This window comes from Atheta coriaria, unplaced genomic scaffold (assembly GCF_025399875.1).
Source record: "Atheta coriaria isolate IRGN ID8LTWV9N9 unplaced genomic scaffold, Caltech_Dcor_3.1 hic_scaffold_5_pilon, whole genome shotgun sequence".
NCBI lineage: Eukaryota > Metazoa > Arthropoda > Insecta > Coleoptera > Staphylinidae > Dalotia > Dalotia coriaria.
Window position 1 is genome coordinate 1760656 of NW_027045447.1, and position 19763 is coordinate 1780418.

At 37.1% G+C, this 19763-nt stretch overlaps 5 protein-coding genes and 1 long non-coding RNA gene across 10 annotated transcripts; 3 read left to right on the plus strand and 3 right to left on the minus strand.

Annotated features, from left to right (window-relative positions):
* Positions 1 to 1396: 1396 nt before the first annotated feature.
* On the minus strand, positions 1397 to 2137 carry LOC135792397 (uncharacterized). The gene is made up of 3 exons (XR_010548302.1): positions 1817 to 2137; positions 1635 to 1754; positions 1397 to 1579 (listed from the first exon to the last, which is right to left on the minus strand). It is a non-coding gene; the product is annotated as an uncharacterized lncRNA (long non-coding RNA).
* A 130-nt stretch (positions 2138 to 2267) lies between these two features.
* LOC135792395 (arylalkylamine N-acetyltransferase 1-like) lies at positions 2268 to 3254 on the plus strand. The gene is made up of 2 exons (XM_065303021.1): positions 2268 to 2922; positions 2980 to 3254. The coding sequence occupies exons 1-2, from the start codon at positions 2411 to 2413 to the stop codon at positions 3179 to 3181; spliced, it is 714 nt and encodes a 237-aa protein (XP_065159093.1). The 5' UTR covers positions 2268 to 2410; the 3' UTR covers positions 3182 to 3254.
* Positions 3255 to 4238: 984 nt separating this feature from the next.
* DCTN5-p25 (Dynactin 5, p25 subunit) lies at positions 4239 to 5324 on the plus strand. The gene is made up of 3 exons (XM_065303443.1): positions 4239 to 4441; positions 4497 to 4684; positions 4749 to 5324. Exons 1-3 carry the CDS (start codon positions 4394 to 4396, stop codon positions 5056 to 5058), a joined length of 546 nt encoding a protein of 181 aa, XP_065159515.1. The 5' UTR covers positions 4239 to 4393; the 3' UTR covers positions 5059 to 5324.
* LOC135792738 (glutamate receptor ionotropic, delta-1) lies at positions 5166 to 8303 on the minus strand. Its single transcript, XM_065303440.1, is given in 8 exon segments — positions 5166 to 6013; positions 6072 to 6346; positions 6416 to 6615; positions 6675 to 6756; positions 6759 to 7010; positions 7532 to 7711; positions 7778 to 7860; positions 7939 to 8303. Coding segments are annotated over 8 exon segments (1731 nt in total). The 5' UTR covers positions 8045 to 8303; the 3' UTR covers positions 5166 to 5460.
* Positions 8304 to 11299: 2996 nt separating this feature from the next.
* Positions 11300 to 18140, plus strand: Spt20 (transcription factor Spt20 homolog). Of its 5 annotated transcripts, none has more exons than XM_065303436.1 (10): positions 11300 to 11915; positions 12002 to 12173; positions 12300 to 12494; positions 12555 to 12636; positions 12699 to 13789; positions 13838 to 14038; positions 14094 to 14199; positions 14259 to 15152; positions 15237 to 15455; positions 15664 to 18140. In XM_065303436.1, the coding sequence occupies exons 2-10, from the start codon at positions 12087 to 12089 to the stop codon at positions 15834 to 15836; spliced, it is 3048 nt and encodes a 1015-aa protein (XP_065159508.1). In that variant the 5' UTR covers positions 11300 to 11915; positions 12002 to 12086; the 3' UTR covers positions 15837 to 18140. The 5 variants fall into 5 exon arrangements, with proteins under 5 accessions (XP_065159508.1, XP_065159507.1, XP_065159509.1 ...); XM_065303435.1 differs by having other exon boundaries at positions 11300 to 11709; XM_065303437.1 differs by having other exon boundaries at positions 11300 to 11709; positions 13850 to 14038.
* LOC135792741 (exosome complex component RRP43-like) lies at positions 18127 to 19449 on the minus strand. Its single transcript, XM_065303442.1, has 5 exons — positions 19290 to 19449; positions 19052 to 19226; positions 18697 to 18991; positions 18517 to 18637; positions 18127 to 18459 (listed from the first exon to the last, which is right to left on the minus strand). The coding sequence occupies exons 1-5, from the start codon at positions 19304 to 19306 to the stop codon at positions 18204 to 18206; spliced, it is 864 nt and encodes a 287-aa protein (XP_065159514.1). The 5' UTR covers positions 19307 to 19449; the 3' UTR covers positions 18127 to 18203.
* Between the last annotated feature and the right edge of the window lie 314 nt (positions 19450 to 19763).

Below are 19763 nucleotides of genomic sequence, written 5' to 3' on the forward strand. Positions count from 1 at the left end.
GTTTAATTTTAAACACTGCCGAACGACCTTATCCAATTAAACATCGTTAGTTAATCTGCGCAGCCGCCACTTGAAGAGTTAAAGTGTTGGCGCGGCGACTGCAGCTCTAATTATCTCTAATTGCAAGCCGCCCGCGTCTCCATTAAGAGTCCCTTCGTTGCCCTTGCGAATTCTTCGTATTATGCAGAAAAAATGCGCGGTTTTCCGAATGCATAATGACGTACCATTCATGCTTTCATCGCTTGCCCTATTCTCACCTTTCAATTAGAATTCCTCCACGCATGACTCACCTACGATGAATAAATCAATATCATGCGTGATCCTGATGTTCCTCTGATTACGAATTAATCAATATCTATCTGTATAACCGTGTTGTGTTTGATCTTCAGATTGAAATGTCGATCGGTAAACGTGGAGCTTGAATAAAAGAAGAATAAATTCCTTTTTTGCGGATGATGCAGACGCGAGTCTCCTTGGATCGCCACGTGAAGGACCGTGGTGTACTACTCTGCTCTGTTGTTGACGGGTTGTTTGACAAGCGCTCTATGGCTGTCCACACCTCTGTGAATGGCCGTCTTCTTGCGGGGAATGATTGGACTCGACAAGCGCACAATACACCTGCCCTTCAAGCATCCTCCGGATTTCTTTTAGACTTTCTCAACTTCCCCGGGCCGCGCGAATGCCCAGCAGTGCGGTGCGCGCGGTCTTCACGTGTCAGTCTTCACAATGCACCTCACGTTCGGGATTTTCGTGTGCGTCTAAATACATCCTTTTCTTATTTGGACATCGGCGGAAAGTGTAAATATCGGATGACCAAGTGTGACATTCAATTTATTATTGAAATAAATTTGGTTTTAGGGATAACGCACGTTTGTGTATTGGAATTGATTAGGTGGGAATGTTTGGATTGTGGGAAAGTTTCAAAATTTTTATATTTGTGAAATAAATTCGTTTATTTGCAAATATTTGAGTTTATAAATAATTTTTAGACGAATTAGGGCTTTTGTTTAAAGTAGCGCTTAAATATTTAATTAAATACAAATTTTAAACACATAGAATTTAGTTAATATTTCGGAAAACATTAATTTTGCGTTAATATTGACGATTTCTAGGTAAATTTAGTTTTATTTCAGTGAAAATGCTGTTAACTGCTTTCTTTTTACTGTAAACAATAGAAAACTTAAAACAGAAGTTTATTATTTATAGAAAAACAATATTTATACGCTTATAAAATGATAAAATATGAATACAATACCAGAATGTAAGGTTGCATACTACGCACTGTAATAGAAAAGTTTTGAAAGCTCTGTTTTATCTAGAACTCAAACCATTTGTGAAACTTGAAAGCTGCGTTATTAGATGGCTCTGTGTGAGCTTTCAAACATTTTCAAACCAGTTATTGATTTTTCAGCCTCAATACATTTTATTTTTTTACATTTAAGTCAAAATACAAGAACAAATTTGCTATTTTTCATTTTTGTTTTAAAGTATTGTTTCTTAAGTCAATTTTCTTCTGGTGTTTAACGCATCACTTTCAAAACAGCCAATGCAATCAACAAAAAACAAACAATCTTCAGAGCTAAAATAATATGTGGTTAAATTAAATGTACATTTAATTCTATATTAATTCATACCGTTTTCTTCGTCTCTTCCCATTGCAGTTTACAGGAAATTAAAATAAAATTTTTATCACTATCGTAAAATTATTTTTACGCAAGCCAAAATAATGACAGCACAAACAGCTATTTTGGCAACTAAAACACCATTAAAATAAAGTTATTACCTCCACATAATTATAAATAATATAGAAAATTACTCTGTTCAATTTGTCCTCCCATAATTGAAGCTTTTACTAAAAAATACGATAATTTAGACCATATTATCTAATTCCACTGAATTTTTGTGTTTTTCATTTCAAAATGACAAATTTATGACAGTAATTACAGAGCTCACTTATCTTAAATAAAACTAAAGAATTTATTTGATTTATATTTGTGTTTGTATATAATTGTGCATTCCGGTCATAACCGACATGTTATTATGCGCTGCCATTATCGTCCAACAACCAACACGTCCAATGTTATTTATGTATTTATGTATTTATGTATTGAAATATTTCGAACTCGTTGTCCTTGATTCAGCGACACAAACATACGCATCACACCGCGGTGAGTAGTAACAAACCGGCGTATTTTGATTCGTTTTGTATAACAACAAACAACTTTATCACTGAGATTAGCCGCCATCCATCCACTCAGTTACATAACTATTTTATAATCACGTTGTTATCAAATTGCCAATTCAGTGCGCCTCAATTGATCAACACTGAATTGAGCTCAGTAGTTCAGTTCAGTCCATATTACAGAATCAAACAGTATTATTACCTTCTTAGATTTACATTTGCGTCAACATGAGCAACGATAAATACCTGGCGCATCACACGACGCTACGCACAAAAAGAAAACTTGTTTTGAAATGGTTGAACGTTAACGATGCGCTTGAAGCGAAAGTATTGGACTTTTTACGCGTCAATTTTCATCCGAATGAACCGCTGAATCGCAGCATTGATTTAATGAGCTTCCCGCAAGATGTAACCACATTGGATGTACTTTATAAAAACTGTTTTCCGCACGGTGCGTCAGTTGTAGCACTGGATGAAAATGGTAATCTTGTCGGTGTGTTACTGAACGACATTTTGAAACGCAACGCAGATGAACACACAGAGACAGAAGGTGAGGATCCGAATTGGAATCCCACGCCAAGATATGCAAAGTTTTTGGATTTGATCCCGCAAATCGCAAAGGATATGCGCCTGTTTGAAAAGTATCCAAAAGTAGATGCTATTTTAGATCACGCTATTTTATCCGTGGGAGATGGATGGCAAGGAGATGGAATTAGTCAGATTCTTGTTGATTATGCCAAGTAAGTCAAAGTAAACTGTTTATTTCAGTGATTAATTGATTACTTTTTGTATTACAGTAGTGTGATTGCTAAAAAATTCAATTGTGGATTGTCTTTTGTGATATGTTCGAGTTATTTCAGCGCACGAGTGTTTGAAAAGTGCGGATATAAAGAGATTTGGTCGAAAAAGTTCCGAGATTATCAGGAGAATGGAAATATTTTGTTTCCAACTGAATCACCACATGATAATATCACCTGTAAATTATTAGAATTAAATTAAATATTCATAACTTATGTTAAACTAAATGTTATTGTTTTGTTTGTAATAGAAACAACCTTAAACAAATTATAAATTAGTTTATCTTTGATAATTTCACCCTTGAAATATAAATTCTGCATATTTTGTGCTAAATACATTTTAAACTTGTATTTTTTTAGATAAAATGTGTTATATATTTCTACACACTTTCTGCGTGTTTACTTAAACATCATTTCAGTAAATATGAGTAGTGTTTTGTATAAAACAAAGGTTTTAAACCGTCCAGTCATTCTAAAATGGCTGAAACAAACCGATTCTTTAGTTTTTAATTCGGTGGATTTTTTACTTGATCATTTCAACAACAACGAACCTATTTCTCAGAGTATTAATATAACCGGTAATAAAAATGATCAAACTGTGATGAAACAAGTATTTGAACGGTGTATTCAATCGGATGCGAATGTGATTGCCTTGGATGCGCGGACTGAAGAAATTGTAGGAGTTTACTTGCAAGAAATCCAAACTAGATCAAAGAATACTGGTGACGAATGTAGTTCATGGACATTCACTGCAAAACCGAGTGCTTTACATGAAGCTTATAATAATCTAGCGGAGAGATTGAAGAATGAAACGGATTTGTTTGGAAAATATCCGGAATCACAGAAGATTATTGAGCATTGTTTTGCGTCGACGCATCCAAAATGGCTGAAAGACGGCGTTTGTAAAATGGCAATGGATTATTTTAGAAGTGTAATGACTAAAGAGTTGCAATGTGACTTGGCTTACAGTATTTGCACGAGTTATTACAGCGCTAAATTACTGGAAAGTTGCGGTTATCGAGAAATGTGGAGAATGAGATATGACGCATTGAAAGAAAATGAGAAATGTTTGTTTAAAGTTGAACCCCCTCATGATTCTATTACTTTTAAGATGATTGAACTCAATAAGCTTTGATGCTTATGTTTTGATTGTGTTGTATTTATTTATTTATAGACGTTTAAACTAGTTTTACGAACATAAAAATAAAATAAATTCTTAATTCGGGGTACCAGCGACATCTATACATCATTTTATGAAGCTTTATGATATCCGACAGTATAACCTTCATCTGATCAGAAAGTCAGCAATTTATCAAAATATAACAACATTAAGGAACGATTCACAACAATTCGTAATTTAAACTTAGACGAATATTATTTTCTAGTGTATTATTATTATTAATATTTAATAATCATGGAGATGCACGATATGCCGTACCTTTTAAGATCGTATATTGAAACAGTAAGTTTTTAAACAACACTATATACAAAATTTTAATTTATTTTACTTTTAATAGACATCTGGTAATAAAATAAGCCGCCAAACTGTTCTCTGCGGCTCACAAAACATCATTCTCTTAGGCAAAGTTATAGTTCAGGAAGATGCAGTTATTAGAGGTGACTTGGCAAACATAAAAATGGGGAGGTTTGGTGTTGTCTGCAAAGATGTTGTAATTAGACCATCACACAAAAAGTTTAATGTTGGGTAAGCATTTTACATATTTAGACATATATTCTTACTTTTTAATTCACATTAAAACGTTGTTTAGTGTTGCATATTTTGCCCTGAACATTGGAGATCATGTCTACATTGGAGAGAAAACAGTGGTGAATGCAGGCATAATTGGATCTTATGTATACATTGGTAAAAATTGTGTGATTGGTCGAAGGTGCCACTTGAAAGATTGCTGTGTTATTGAAGATAACACAATCCTAGCACCTGATACTGTAGTTCCATCTTTCACTAGATATGGAGGATCACCAGCTCAACATGTCGGTGATGTTCCAGAATGTCAAATGGATCTGATGGTGGATTACACAAGAAACTATTATCAACATTTTGTACCAACCAAACAATAATACTAATTTCTATGTTAAATTATTTATAATTTGATCATAATCATTATGAATCATGCTTAAACATTGCTTTATTAAATAATTTTAAGGTTAAGTTAAAAGAATTGTAATTATCTACACACTACACAACATAATCTTTATTTCTGTGAGATCACAACAAAATTATTACAAGAATAGATTTCTTTGACATGCATTTAATAATAACATCTCACACTCACGCTAATTTATAAATAAACGTTAATAATCACTTGTTTTACTTAAAATTTAAATTGCTTGTGTTCATTCATGTTTTCAATCGTTTTTTTGTGCGTAATATTATTGCTATCACTTTGTTTCAATGTAAAATTTATTCCTTGTGCGTTTTTTGATGCGGCTGAAAGTTTATCATCAAAATAGTGAAATATCTTAATTATTATTATATTGAAACAAAAGTGCTGAAGGTGTGCGCACAGGAATCAACTTGGTCTCGCCATAAACCGACTTTACAATCCAATAATCACGTCCGTTGATATTCTTCTTAGCTCCATTAGGACTGTTAGGAAACGGTGGTTGAAACAAGGCATGATATGGCGGTGGTGCTGGAGCCTGCGAGCCTGTATTCATCTCATGCCATAGTGTACCCTTCACGTTGTTATTATCAGTGAAAGTAGCGAATTTGAATTTGCCATCGCGTTTGTTACTGCGTAGAATACTCTTCTCCGAGAAGAAGTTGTTCATCTTCGGCGCGTTTGATGCATGCGTTGATTTGTGAGCACCGGTGAATCGCAGAAGTTGTTCTATGATGAACACTACAGCTGCTACACCAAATCCAGCACCAACAAGTACATAAGTCATCAAGAGATCTGAATTTCGCAGTTGGCGTTCTTTACTGCCCAAATTCATCGGGCAAATCTCGGTGTTGGGTAGATCTTCACGCATTTTGTATTTTACTATGCCAGATTCAAAGAGATGTTGTATTCTGTAATATAAATAATGATAATTGTATTTTTTGTAGTTTTACTTTGTCAAAAACTTACATTTCATCAAACAGTTCATAGTACTTGAAGTTTTTACGATAGGCAAATGCTCGGGAATAAGTAACGACTGTAAATGGAGTTATAACAAACGTGCAGCGTTTGTCTTCTGAATAATTGGTCTTTGCGCGGTAATCATCGTACATTAGGTATTCAACAGTGGGTTTCTCTCCAAGGAACATGTAATTTCGTCGTTCTACCCAATCTGTTAAGATGCTAGGTCCTTCCATGTCCACAATTTCATATTTTGAGCCTTTTGCCAAGCTTTGAAGTGTTGACTAAATTGAAAATTCAAACATTAATTAAAAAATTATTAAAAACAAATTATTTACTATTTTAATACTTACATTTTCTGATTTCATGCTTTCATCAACAGCAGTTCCAACGTGGGCAACCCATGAGTATCCTTTCTTGCCAATATCTTCCGGTTTGGTGATGGGCAGCGTAAACTTACTCAAAGTCAAGAAAGCAGTCAAATTCGCTGTGTAAAAGGCCGTTAGAATGGTAATAAAGATCCACCAGGTAGCAAACAACATTCGTGACGAATCTATTACAAAAATTCATTAAAATAAAACAAAATAAGGCAGGAAAACATTAAATATTTACCTGTAATTGGTGATAAAGTGCTTCCTTGTTTGAGCAAAGCACCGTACACAAACCAAACGCACGCTGGTAACGGGTACAAAGGAAATCAGCATCACGGCATAATTTAACTTCCAATAAAATCAAAGCGTAGATAACAGGACCAACGACAATCAAAGACAGCAGAATTAATAACCAGACGTCCAACGTGAACGGTGCCCACAATCCTGATCCTGTCGCGGATTCCTGGGGACGTCTCATTAACATTACCCATTCACCCTCGTCCAAAGCCCGAGAGTAATCAATCACATTCTTGAATGTTGTCAGTACCGGTAGGAAAGCCACTCCAAGATCAACTTCCTAAAGAATTTCATCAATTTTTATACAGAAAAACATTTTCAAGGGAAAAATGAAAAAAGTGTTTCTATATTTATTATCGTTAATGCGTTTCAATGTATTCACACTTGTAGCGACCACTGGTCGATAAACGGGCTTGTAAAGTCACGTCAATTTACCAATGGAGGTGTGTTGAGTGTGACAACATACAAGTTCACGTTATACGTGGATATTTTTATGATTATAACAAAAGGAAGTTAAAAAATCAATTATTATCATGATTATCATCGATTTTCACACCTAACTGTTTGTTCATTCAAGGGTACCATTTTAATATTGATTATTACAGTTTAAAATTCAATCAATTAACGTTTTTTTGATATTATTATTATGAAATTGATTAAAAAGTGCACTTATGTTAAAAGAAAACATTAAACATGTTGTGAAGTTATTTGTTTATCGTGTGAGTAAAAAAATATCGAGTAGTTTATGTTGAAGGTTAAAAATGGCGGCAAGGTAATAATTTATTTCAATTTTAGACTCACCCCGCTTTGTACCATGCTCATAATTCCACCTTTATCCAAATCCAAGGATTTATCTTTGGGTTTGAGAAGATTTACTTTAAAACCGTACTTTTCTTGGATGATATTGAAGAAATCAAAAGCTGTACCCGCTCCTTGAATAGCTGCAGGATTTGTTTCATTAAATCCACTCAAAGGCATATTCTGTAATAAATTATTTACGTTGTAAGTTGATTATAAATTTACTCAAAATTTTCATTTTAAACTTACATCCACTGTGGTAATATTAAATGTTTCCATTGACAATTCATTAGCCAATTCAGCCAGTCGTTGTTTACGCATTTTACTTATATCTTAAAATTCAAATTCAAATTCAAATTTTAAAAATTTATTTTTATTTATAAAAAAAATATAAAAATAAGAAAATTTACCTTGTTTAAATCCATTCGGATATAATTCATCTCCATCACACCAATAATTTTGCATCAGGGTAATATTTGTGCACAAAAGTGGCAGGATGTACTCAACAAGCGCCATTTTGATTATGAAATATTACACTTTTACACTAAATCAAAAAATAAAATAAAACCGTCCGTTATTAATTTATCTTTCTTGTTTTAAATTTTTGTGCGTGTTCTGTACTTATAACTGGGGGACATTTTCATGCTCACAGATCATAGGGCTCGTCGTCAGTCATTGTGAAAAATATCCAACTGACTCGGCCGAAGAACGGTGAGGAACTAACGAGCCTGTTGTCAACATGCAAGGACAATTGGTCAAGCGGGGGTGTGAAAAGTAAAGCGGCACCCCGCAACGATACAAAGGATACACACACGCCAGCGCCATTAAATAAAATCGACCATTTTATAACAACAAGCACTTTGGTGGATGTCCATATGTTCATAAGCGGTGGGCATTGTTATGAACGAACGCGGACATGACAACCCTTCAATGCTACCTTTGGTTTTTTATTATTATATTTATGCATGCAATAGGTACAATAGAATAGAAAGAATGGGAAAAATGTTATATTATAATTCATTTAAATAAATAGCATGAATATATCAGTGAATAATATAAATTGTTTTAGTTTAAATTATTTTTATGAATATAATATGAAGTTGAATAATGTCGTAATCTGAAACTTGTTTAAATAATAAAAAGGTTAAGGTCAGGTCATTAGAAACATATTAGGTGGTGTAATTACATAAATATTTTATAACAATGATAAAACGCACCAAAATCTAAAATCTCTTTGAACTTTGAAGAAAATTGAAGAAAAATTGAAATTTGAAGAAAAGATTAAAAAATTAGACAAGTCATTAAATTATTTTCTAATTCCACCTTTAAAGCGTCAGTTATTTTCACGGTTTTGAGATACAAAAGTGCTATTTTAAACACGGGCGACCAAAACTGTGACTAAAGTACTTTAGTCACGGGTGATAGTCAGAGGATGGAGCTTGCAGCATTTATAACCTTAAAAAACAAAAGTTTAAATACAAAAACCTGGAAGGAGAATAAATAGCGCAAGCATCAAGGTTGTGAAGCACTCAATTGATTAAAACCTTGCTACGCTCGCTAATTATCAATTTCGTGATTAAAACTCTCGTTAGCCACTTGTTACTTAATATACTATTATAATTCTTAGTTTATCCAAAACACAATAGTTTAGACATAAACAAAGTTGAATTGTGTTTTATGTTGCTGTTTGACGAAATTCTGCATAAAATGTAAACAAACACAATTTATCGCTATCTTGTTGCGAAAGATAAGTCCGCGTGAATGCGAATATGTGCATCCTAGCGACATCTATCGCCCATTTTTAGAGTTATATTTAAGAACGATGCGCACAGCGCTTGAGTTCACAGCACGCGGCTTTTGCAACTCAATGTGCATCCACTATTACAACTCACATACATGCAACTTTAAAGCAAATAAGTGCATCCCAGGGACATTTTGGGTCAAAATATATGACTATAATACTCTCTTGATTATTAAAGTTGTAAATTGATTTTAACAATAACAGAAATCCGAAAATAATTATGAACATTAAGAACTCCCTATATAATCACAATAATTTGTACCCTAAAGTAATGACAGACAACAAATTACAACAAGACATTGTCTAAATATGTTGTTACGAAAATAATACATAATGAAAAAACATTTATTACATGGATTTTCAATTACAATAGAACAAAAGTTTTATTTTTTAACAAATTAACTGATTAAAAGTGTTTTTAACAAATTAAAAACTATTGAATATGTTAAACAGGTGTTTATTAACTTTTTTTATAAAATATAATATTTTTCTTATGATTTCTCACATGCTTATTACTTTTTTGGAAGAGACGATAACACAAAGTAATAAATCAAGTACATAAATTGATTTTTTTGTTTGTTTACTTTTATGACGCACATATTTATTCGTCTAGCCTCTACATAGTCTTTACTCACTACTTCATACTAAAACAAAAGAGCAATCTAAATGAAACTTTATCTTTTTATTTTTTAATTTACTTCTTTGTTTATGGAATAAAATGAATGTATTTTATGCATTTTATATGAATAATTGGTCTAAGACACGTGTACAATAAACAATGGCATAATATTTATCATTTTGTCGTAATTTCTGTACAAATAAAACAATATCTATGCGCAATCGATGACCGTTTAGTGAAAATTGTGTTCGTGCAACTGGAACTGAAAGCAAAAAGCAAAAACGGTCAGTAAGTAAATATTAAGAAAACATAAACGCAGACACTCATTAAATATTCTTTTAAGCAGACAAAGGACATATAAAGTACATTAAAATATTTATGGGCTAATAAAAACGACAACATATGCATTTTCCTTGAATCAATCAATTAATTACGATTTATTACGAATTTTGCTTAATAAAAGTGACGTGATTGCAAAAAATCCGTGTTTTAATCTCTTTAATGTTGCACGTTATGAATATCCCTGAATAGCTACTGAACAAAGATACTTCAAAAGTTTAAGTATATTTTATTCTTTAACATTATAGTTCAGAAACAAATGTAAATTTTGTTCCCACGCCATTATTTTCACAGTGTGTGCAAACATTCAACAAACACAAACGTACAGTGCACAAATAAAATAAAATGACGGTCACACTCGCACGATTCGAAACATAAAACAAAAGAGGGGAATAAAATTAGGTATTTTCAATGTCTCAACGTAGTTAAATCGAATGGCACGCAATGCAAAAACATAGTTCTTGGTGATAAAAACAGCTAATGACTGTCAGCTAATACTAGAAAACAAGCATTAAAACTTGAAACAAAACAATTTCTTGTTTTTGGTTTGTTTTTGCATTGTTTTTGAGTACCGAAGATGATTATTAGTGGCAATAGTGAGTAGCGTGACCAGAAGAAATAAAAATAATTGATTTCAAACATTATTTCTCTCCAAAGAAAAACCAGTAAATGACAGTTCAATAAACCGCCGTTAGAGTACGTTGGCAACTAACTTTCATTACTTTCTAATCAAATTAAGTCAACACTATCATTTTATTTCATTAAAATTAAATTAAATTTGTAAAAATAAATTCAAATATAATAAATTTAGTTTTATTTACAATTGTTTTTACTGTAATAAACAGTTTAGTTTGTCTTATTTTATATTGGCTTTACGCAACGTTTTGTACATCATACAAATCTTTCATAAGTACAACGTGAGCAACCTAGCGACAGAAAGCGGAACTAAAGGCGCACTTTACTGATGGTCGTGAGCCACCTGCGTTCATGCACGCGCCGGTCGTCGGTGTGTGTGCGCGGTGGTGTGTATGCATGCAGTTGCCCAGTACCGTATGAACGAGCTGAGTATGTTTGTAAACTGGGTTTTCTAAAAGTTTGTTTTAAATGGACCCATGAATCGCGCGAGGCATCCCGCGAGCCTGTGACCAGCGCCAGCATCCAGCACCGCGTCCGGCGTCGAGATGTACGCGCCGCTCGCCTGAGAGCGAAAACCCCGAGTGCGCCGAGTGCGAAGATTAGGTGGATCTGACAAAAAGGGGTTAGGTGCTGCGCGAGGAAAACACACGGATTTCGCACGCAGAGTGGCGGTGCGAGAGTCGATGAATCGCGCCGCCGTCAGGAGATGCTCCTGCTCGCCGAAGACGCGCTCTCGGCGTAAGTGAACGATGCGCGGATCGACGACGACGGCAGGTTACGTTTCGCGTGAGTACCAAACCGCAAGAGTCTCCCCAAGACACGGCGGCGCGCGGCGAATGACCTACAAATTGCAATAAACAATTAACGAAGGGAAATCGTCGCGCGTGCAAGTCTTCCACTCGGTGTGCGCGCGTGTGGAAAACCTGCTTTCCATACGGTGCACCGTCGACCCACACAACAAAAATAACAACAAACAATGTTATTCTGTTGAGGTTAGCTGTTTGCTCCCCTTGTGCATGCAAATCATCTGTTCATCTTGTTCCTCAAGTGCAATAGAATACAATTCGTCCTGTTTCAGATTACCTGCACTATGCAGTTGGTTTCTGATTGTGTGCATCTGTACGAAAACTCGGGCTGAATGTTGAATTGCAGTGGTGAGAAATATGCAAAGCCTGGAAGCCTCATATGAGGAGGGTGAGGTGACACCTTCCTTGTGTGATTGTTCATTCAAAATGGTCTGCACCCACAATGTAAGCAATCAATTTAACTGCCAGCAATTCATGCATGCATAAGTCATTTCAGCGCGCAATTAAATCAATGAGTTTTTTTTAACTGTTGAACTGGGCATGAATAATTTCGTGTGATTGGTTTTGTAGAGAAGCTTCAAAAAAGCGAAACTGTCGACGCAACGCTCCTCCTTGTCCGTGCTGGACAATGTGCCAACATATAACGACTCACCGCATGCATCGGCCGGCTCGACGACGCCTCAGAAACCTCAATTTTGTATACACACTAAACTACTGCACCTTTACCTAGAAGAGTGTGCCAAGGATCCCAATCAATTAAGAACTGTAAGAAATCCTTAACCAGAATTAAAAAAAAAAAAAACACATTTAAACATGTTTTTTTAGGGACTAAAACGCAATACGCACTTATTAGAGAAATTGGTTGCGAGAGAAAGACTGAATACAATAATTCTAAATTTATATCCAGGTTTGTGTAAAATTTTTAGTTTTAAAGAAGAAATTAATTTTACGGGAAAAATATTTTTGTAGGTAATAAAGGTTACTCAATAACGTTCCCGATGCATCCCTTGAGCGACTCATGTACAGACGACACTGCCGAAACGATGGAGACCAAACCATGGCCTTACGAAGACGCCGAGTTGCTACGCTACCTAGACCTGGAAGAACTGCCGGCGTTTCTCGTCGATCTGTTCGAGCCGGCGTACGGCTTCCTCTTCTACAGCGGCTGTATCATCGCGAAGGTGCGCGACTATCGACAGGCGTTTCCAGCGCATAAAGCCACCATTCACCACGTACTGCTACGGCCGACGCTTCAAAGTATACTCGCGGACGTGCAAAAGCTTGCCGAAGAGAAGAGCGCCGAGGAGCGAGCGCAGCTTGAGAGTCGTATACTGCTCGCGCATCATCCAACGCTCTGCCTCGATAGTAAATCGACGACGGTGGCCGAGCGTACTGCACATTTACAGCACAATCGGCATTTGTTTGTGACGAATCGCATTCGGCGTGCGGCGATGAAGTACTCGCAGGTGACGATTAATCGCAAGAAGAAGTTGATGTCGCACACGCAGCGGCCTGGTCTGGAGTTGTATGAGTATATGAATAGGTTGCGAGCTCGGTCGCGGACCGGCGCGCCATCTACGGTGAGACTGCCTAGGCGGGAAGAACTTAAGCCAATTCCTGCGCCGTGTCTTGATAGTCCTTCGATAGCGATGCCCTCACAGGGTGTCGATATTGCTGAATTCAAGGCGTATCCACCAACGCGTGAGACTCGCGAGAGTGTTGACGATGCAGGCTTCCCACAATACATGGAGAACTGCCAGCCGCAGCTCGTGGAAGAATACGTGCTGGAAACCAACATGCATTCGAAGGAACCGGACAAACGACGCGTGTATCAAATGAAGTTGTCGATACTGCAGCGACCGCTCAATGGCGAATACCTCGGCGAGTTATATCTTGATAGGGATCATAAAAAAGGCGAGCGTAATGGCGTCGCTTCACGGTTTAGTCTGGGCACGCGCGTGCAAGCCAACCGATATATCCAGCAATTCACGGAGATCTTCACCGAGAGCGGGCGTAAATCGGTACGAGTTAACTATTGCTTTGCGCAGAACCATCCGCAGGTAATTTGATCACTTTCCCACGCTTTCGCAGTGTTCGCTTATGTCTAGGTGTGCTTTAAGGTGCAGACTCCGCAGCAGGCGGCGGGCGGCGTCCAGCATCCTGTTCAACCGTCGGCGCCTACGTTGCAGCCTAGCGTAGCTGTCTCCTACCAACCTCTGCCCGGCACTGGTGCTAATTCGGTCGTCAATGGCACGACCGTCAACTTGCTGCCGACGCATCAAACTGCCTCTGCTTCTGTTCCCATTTTGGTGAGATGCGCTTTACAATCACACGAAAAATATGCTAAATCTTGTGTTTCTTTAGCAGGCGCAGCTGCAAACGAATAAACAAACTCAGGATGCCAACTCTGAACTGGCTTTTAACGTATTGTCCACGAAGTTGATGAATTCAGTGCAACAAATACAAGCAGGTAGGTTTTATTTGAATTAATTTTGGATGTAGATGTAATTTATGTTCGGATTTTTGTAGCAAACGCGAAGCAAACAACGCAAAAGTCAACCTGTAGCAACGCAGCAATAATAAACCTCCTGAATCGCTCCCCAGCGAGCAATATCAACAGCGACGCGAATGCGGCGGTCGTAAACGCCATCAACAACTCGCAGCTGCTCAGCCAGCAGCAGGGCACGAAGTTTGTCGGGCGTAAGATAACCGTGGCGAATATGTCTACGAATGCACGCGTACTCAACGCCGCTAATGTGATATCGGTGAACAACAATCGTTCGCTCGGCGACACGTCCGGTCTGCAGCCGCAGCAGATCACGCTATCGACCGTGTCTGGCAGCAATTTCTTCACCACGGTGACGGTCTCCAAGCAGCAAACGCGCGCTCACAATGACGGCGGTAAAGCGGCGCTGTCTGCATTACTTGTGGGCACAGCCGCCGCTGATCAACCCGATATCGCGTCGACAAACACCAACTCTTTGCTTCTTGAAAAGCTCGCCGGCATTTCGTCCGGTTCTAGTAAACACCCCACCAGCCCGACATTCATCCAAAGTCCCAAACAATACGCGGTGCAGAGCCCGAAGATGTCACCGCTGGCGTCGCCCCCGCCACAGACGCAGACCATTAACGTGCAGGGCCTCAACTACACGACGATACAAGGCTTGCAGGGTGTGCAGGTGCAGCTGCCTGGTTTCTCGCAGCCGATGCGCGCGTTTTTAAACGTCGCATCCACCGGTGGGCTGCAGGGGCAGAGCTTGGTAGTGACGGTGCCGGTAACGACGACAGCGAACAGTGCGGCCGGCGCCGGTGTGACGCAGTGCGTGAACAATAATAATAGCAACGTTGCGAACGCGATCAGCGTCAGTAATGTAACGGGCACGCCGACGGTGGTGCTGGGCAATGCAGGGACGAGCAATTTAGGTGAGTAAACTGAATTTCGGAGATAGTTTAACATGCCATGTCGCTTGCCGTAACTAATCGCATTTGTGAACCACTAACAAACAGCTCAATTAGTTGCGACGGGGGTGAACGTAAAGCGCGCGGGGGTGCAGGGCACGGTGCTGGCGGCGAACAGCACGCCGCTGCAGCTCGTCACGCCTATTCAACGACCGCGCCAGCTTCAGCAAGGCCAACGCCTGCAGTTCCAGCAGCAGGTCCAGCGACAGATGCCTATCACCATCAAAATGGCCGCCACTGGTGGCGCTGTTTCAGCGCAATCTGCAAGTCAGTTAACAGCCGAATTCACTTCTATAAAATGCATGGTGCTATGGCGATGGGATCTTCTTTTTTACTTATTGTTTTTATTTTAGGAATTAATGTAGATTACGGGTTTTCTTCTCTTTTTGTTTGTTTATTTGTTTTCATCTTTTGTAATTTGTTTTCTAATACTGTAATATGCTTTTATTAATTGAACTTTTTCTTGTTGTGTTAGATGTGACGCAGAACGTCGTGCAGCAAGTTCAGAAGCAATTCCAGCATCAACAGGTGCAGCTGCAGCTTACGAATCAGCAACAGTTTCATCAGGCGACCGCCTCGCAGCCGCAGCACATTCACCTCAACAAAATCGCGCGAAGATCTAGCCAAAATGTGTCGGACCCTCCATAGAACAGCGCGCTCAGTATTCGAGTCACTTAATTAATTAATTAACAGTAACGCAACGCGATGAATGCTCACAAGACACACACGCGCTTGGTGATGATTGTAAATGATGACATTTTTAATAATTAGTTGCGCGATCCATGCTGGAAAATGATCGCGTCTCGCACCCGGGGAGTAAATACTTTTATAACACTAGTCTTAGCCGGATAGATATCGTGGTACACGCCGATTTTTTTAATTTTATTTTTCTCATTATTTTGTTTTAATTATTAATTTATTTGATCACTGTTAATCTGTACATTTTTTTTTCTTCTACTTGTATCATGAACACACTTAACAGACACGCAGACACACGAATGACGCGAAACAAATAAGGGCAAAAGACTGATAAACGTAGTAACAAAATAGAACTTAACAACAACCAACCAAGCAACACAATTGAAACCAAACAAAATACACACACATACACACCACAAAAGTCCACCTGAGCTGAAGAAACGTCACTGTCACAATCATATTAAAACTATGATCTCATTAAGATTAATTTTTTGTTAATTAATCAAAGAAAACGTTAAATGTTTTATTATTTAGATTTGTATTATGTGCTATCGTTCAATTCTCTTCATTTTGCACAGAAACTCGACTGTTCCTAAGCGCTGCCAGCGGATTGGATGCAATGAGCAGGAATTCAAACCTCAAACCCCTAGAAATCCTAACGGCTCAATTAATCAATCTTTTTTTCAAATAATTTTGATAGTGTATCATTTTGAAAATAATTCTTGCATCCGTTGTGCTGGCGTGAACTGTATGTAACTGCGAAACAAACGAATAACGCACTGATAAGACAATATCGGTGTCGAAAGCAACTTGAGGGCCTAACACACACGTTCGTTCCAACTGCGCGCGTACGCAAAACTTGTAATCACAAACGCACTCTTCGCCCTGCGTACCAGCCTAACATAGACAAACTATTATCAGATCACAAAGTGCATTCACTTCGTCTAGATCCAACAAAATTACGTAGCGCAACAAATGTATAGCTATTCGCGGTAGATACGAGGATATCCTATAAATTGTAACTGGTGGAAAAAAATTTACAATACTGTATTTCTGAATGTAAGTAATCTAACGAGCACCGACAAGTGGAACACAAATAACTCTCGGTGGTTAAGGTGGAAGGCGCGAACACAAATTAAGGTTGTATTTGTTATTAGGTAGCGAAATGAACTAATTGAAATCATGTAAATAGCATGCGATTGATGTGCGGCGTTTAAATGATGTAATAATATGATGCAATGTATTCAAATACTCTTTCTGAGAATTCAAAATGGCCGACGCTACTTTTCAACGGATTTTGGGTTGTGTTATATTATTATGCATTTAAATGTGGATCTTGAGCAAAAGGAATTGTACCGCAGCGTAAGATTGTAAATTGTTTTGTTTTCATTTTCGAAGACGATGATAATCGGGGACGGCAGCGCCTTCAAACGAAAAACAAAAATTACGGATTAGTTAAATTTCTTAAGTGTTAGGTACTTCTTGTAAAATGTAAATAGCCACATTGTTTTCCTCCGCTCCCAACTCCCAGAATTATCTATATATATATATATACATACTGCATATATATAAATATTATATATTTGTAACAAAGCAAGTTCTTTTTTAAATATTGTACATAGTTTCTTTTGACGCGTCCGTTGTAGTAGGTACTGCTAAATTATCTACGCAGCAATGATTTGTACGTATATCTATTATTTATTGAAATCGTTTTTCTTTTATTTTATTATTTACCCTTTTTCGTTTTACAAAGTTGTTGTTAATCACTGAAATTGTAAAAAAATGAACACAAACATGTTTAGATGATGTAAGACTACGATTGAAGGCAGATGCAGATGCGAAAAACAAACAAGACGAAGACATTGTATAATAATTACGACTAATTAACTACGTATGTGTAAAAAATTTCAACTTTTCGGCTAAAAAACTCATGTTGTCCTGTTGGTAATCGACAAAATACGAGAATCGATGATTCACAATGCATAAATTAGGTAACGGAAACAAATTGAAAACAAATTGTATATGTGTAAAAAATGAAAGAAACATTTGTCAAATTATTGATTGCAAACACACACTCATTTGTAAACGGCAAGTTTAGTCACATACCTTTTAGTATTGTATTAATCTCTCGAGCAGAAACATTCACACGATTCATGGCGGAAAGTCCTCGTTCAGAAATGGTTAACATTAACAAACACACCTTGAAGGGATTCATTCTTTCTGAATACAATGATTAAACTTTTTTTTATTGAACGCTTCGTCTTTTATTCATGTTTAAAATAATAGCTTACTTTCGAATACAGAGAGTGGAATTTATTAAGCGGATAATACTTCTAATTTCGGTGGCATGTACATCGGCTCATCTTTGGACTCTTCACTCGCAGTCTCCATTAATTTTGTGAGGAGTTTGCTGCGCGCGGTGCTCATTTTCACGCAGTCCAAAAGATTCGGTTCGGCGATGGTGGCGCCGCCGGGTTTCAATATTGAGCAGATTTTATCATTTTTTGTCACTACTGTAATGATACCTTGACAGAGAGATTCTTCTTCTGCTGTTGGATCCATAAATATCACACTATGGAAAACAATTATTTATTAAAGTAAAAGTTAACAGTTAAATCAGTTAACTTACTCTTCAAAAATGGCAAATGTGCTTGAAACTGGTGTGCAGTGAAGTTTCAAGTGATGCCACTGCTCAAGATTGACAATTTTATTGTCCAGTGCTGCATCATACTCCACACTTGGTAATCTTACTATATGAAAAACAATTTTCTTTATTATGTGATGTATAAATGAAGAGTTTTTCACTCACCATTCTTCAGTGCTGTAAATAATGCCAACAAACTGGCATCAATAATTGCACCATCATGATCCAAACATATCAGATCTGTGTACAAGCACCATGCAAGCTTTTCTTTGTGAATGCACAAATCAGTCAAATCTATGCACTCTGAGTTTGTAATAATGTCATCAATTACTTTGGTGGCAGCTTGTGCTTGATCACTAGGTGGGCCAGATTTGAATTTTGGTGAGCATAGAGGTGGCAGATCCAAGTTGGGTATCAGGAAGCCTTCATTAGGTTTGTCTGGTTTTGGTTGACAAAATTCCTTCAATCAATCAATCAGTCAACAATACTAAAACTTAAATGAAAGTGATCTGCTACTTACTGCTTTTATTCCACAAATGACTGTTGTTTTGCCAATTTTTGCAATTGCGGATCCTTCTAAGTTTGATATCGAGTCTGAGTTGAGGATGACCGGACGGTAATGGTCAAATTCGCGCCCGTCTGGACGAATGTTGTGTGCGACATAATCTCGGTAATATTTGACGGGGTATAACGTCCTGGAATATGATTATTATCAGCCAAGATGCATAAGATGATGGTATTTAAATAGGACATCATACTTGTATTGTTTAGCCATTATTTATTACAATAATTTTGAATTTTTGATGTGTGATCGAAACATTCAGTTACATGACTATAACCTTAAACTGTATGTTTTTATGTTAACACGTGCGACATGGACACAAACACAAATCAATCAACAATATTTTTTAAGCAATATAAGTTTACATTGGAAAAGAAATTAAATTTTATACACTATACAAAATACAAAGATATTAACTTTCTTATTAAGGGTTTTTATAGAAATTAAAAAAAAATTAGAATAGATTAAAATTATTTCGCTGCGCATAATTTTGTAACGAATTCCAGAAAAAAAAGCTTTTCTAATAACATGGGCATATAATAAGCGCATTTTCTAGTAAAACTTGATTCTAAGATGCTGTAAAGTTTCCGTTTTTGTATAAATCTCGAAGACATCTGTTTCAAAAATTGCATAGTTGCCTTCGGCGCATGTGTAACACATGACCCAGGTA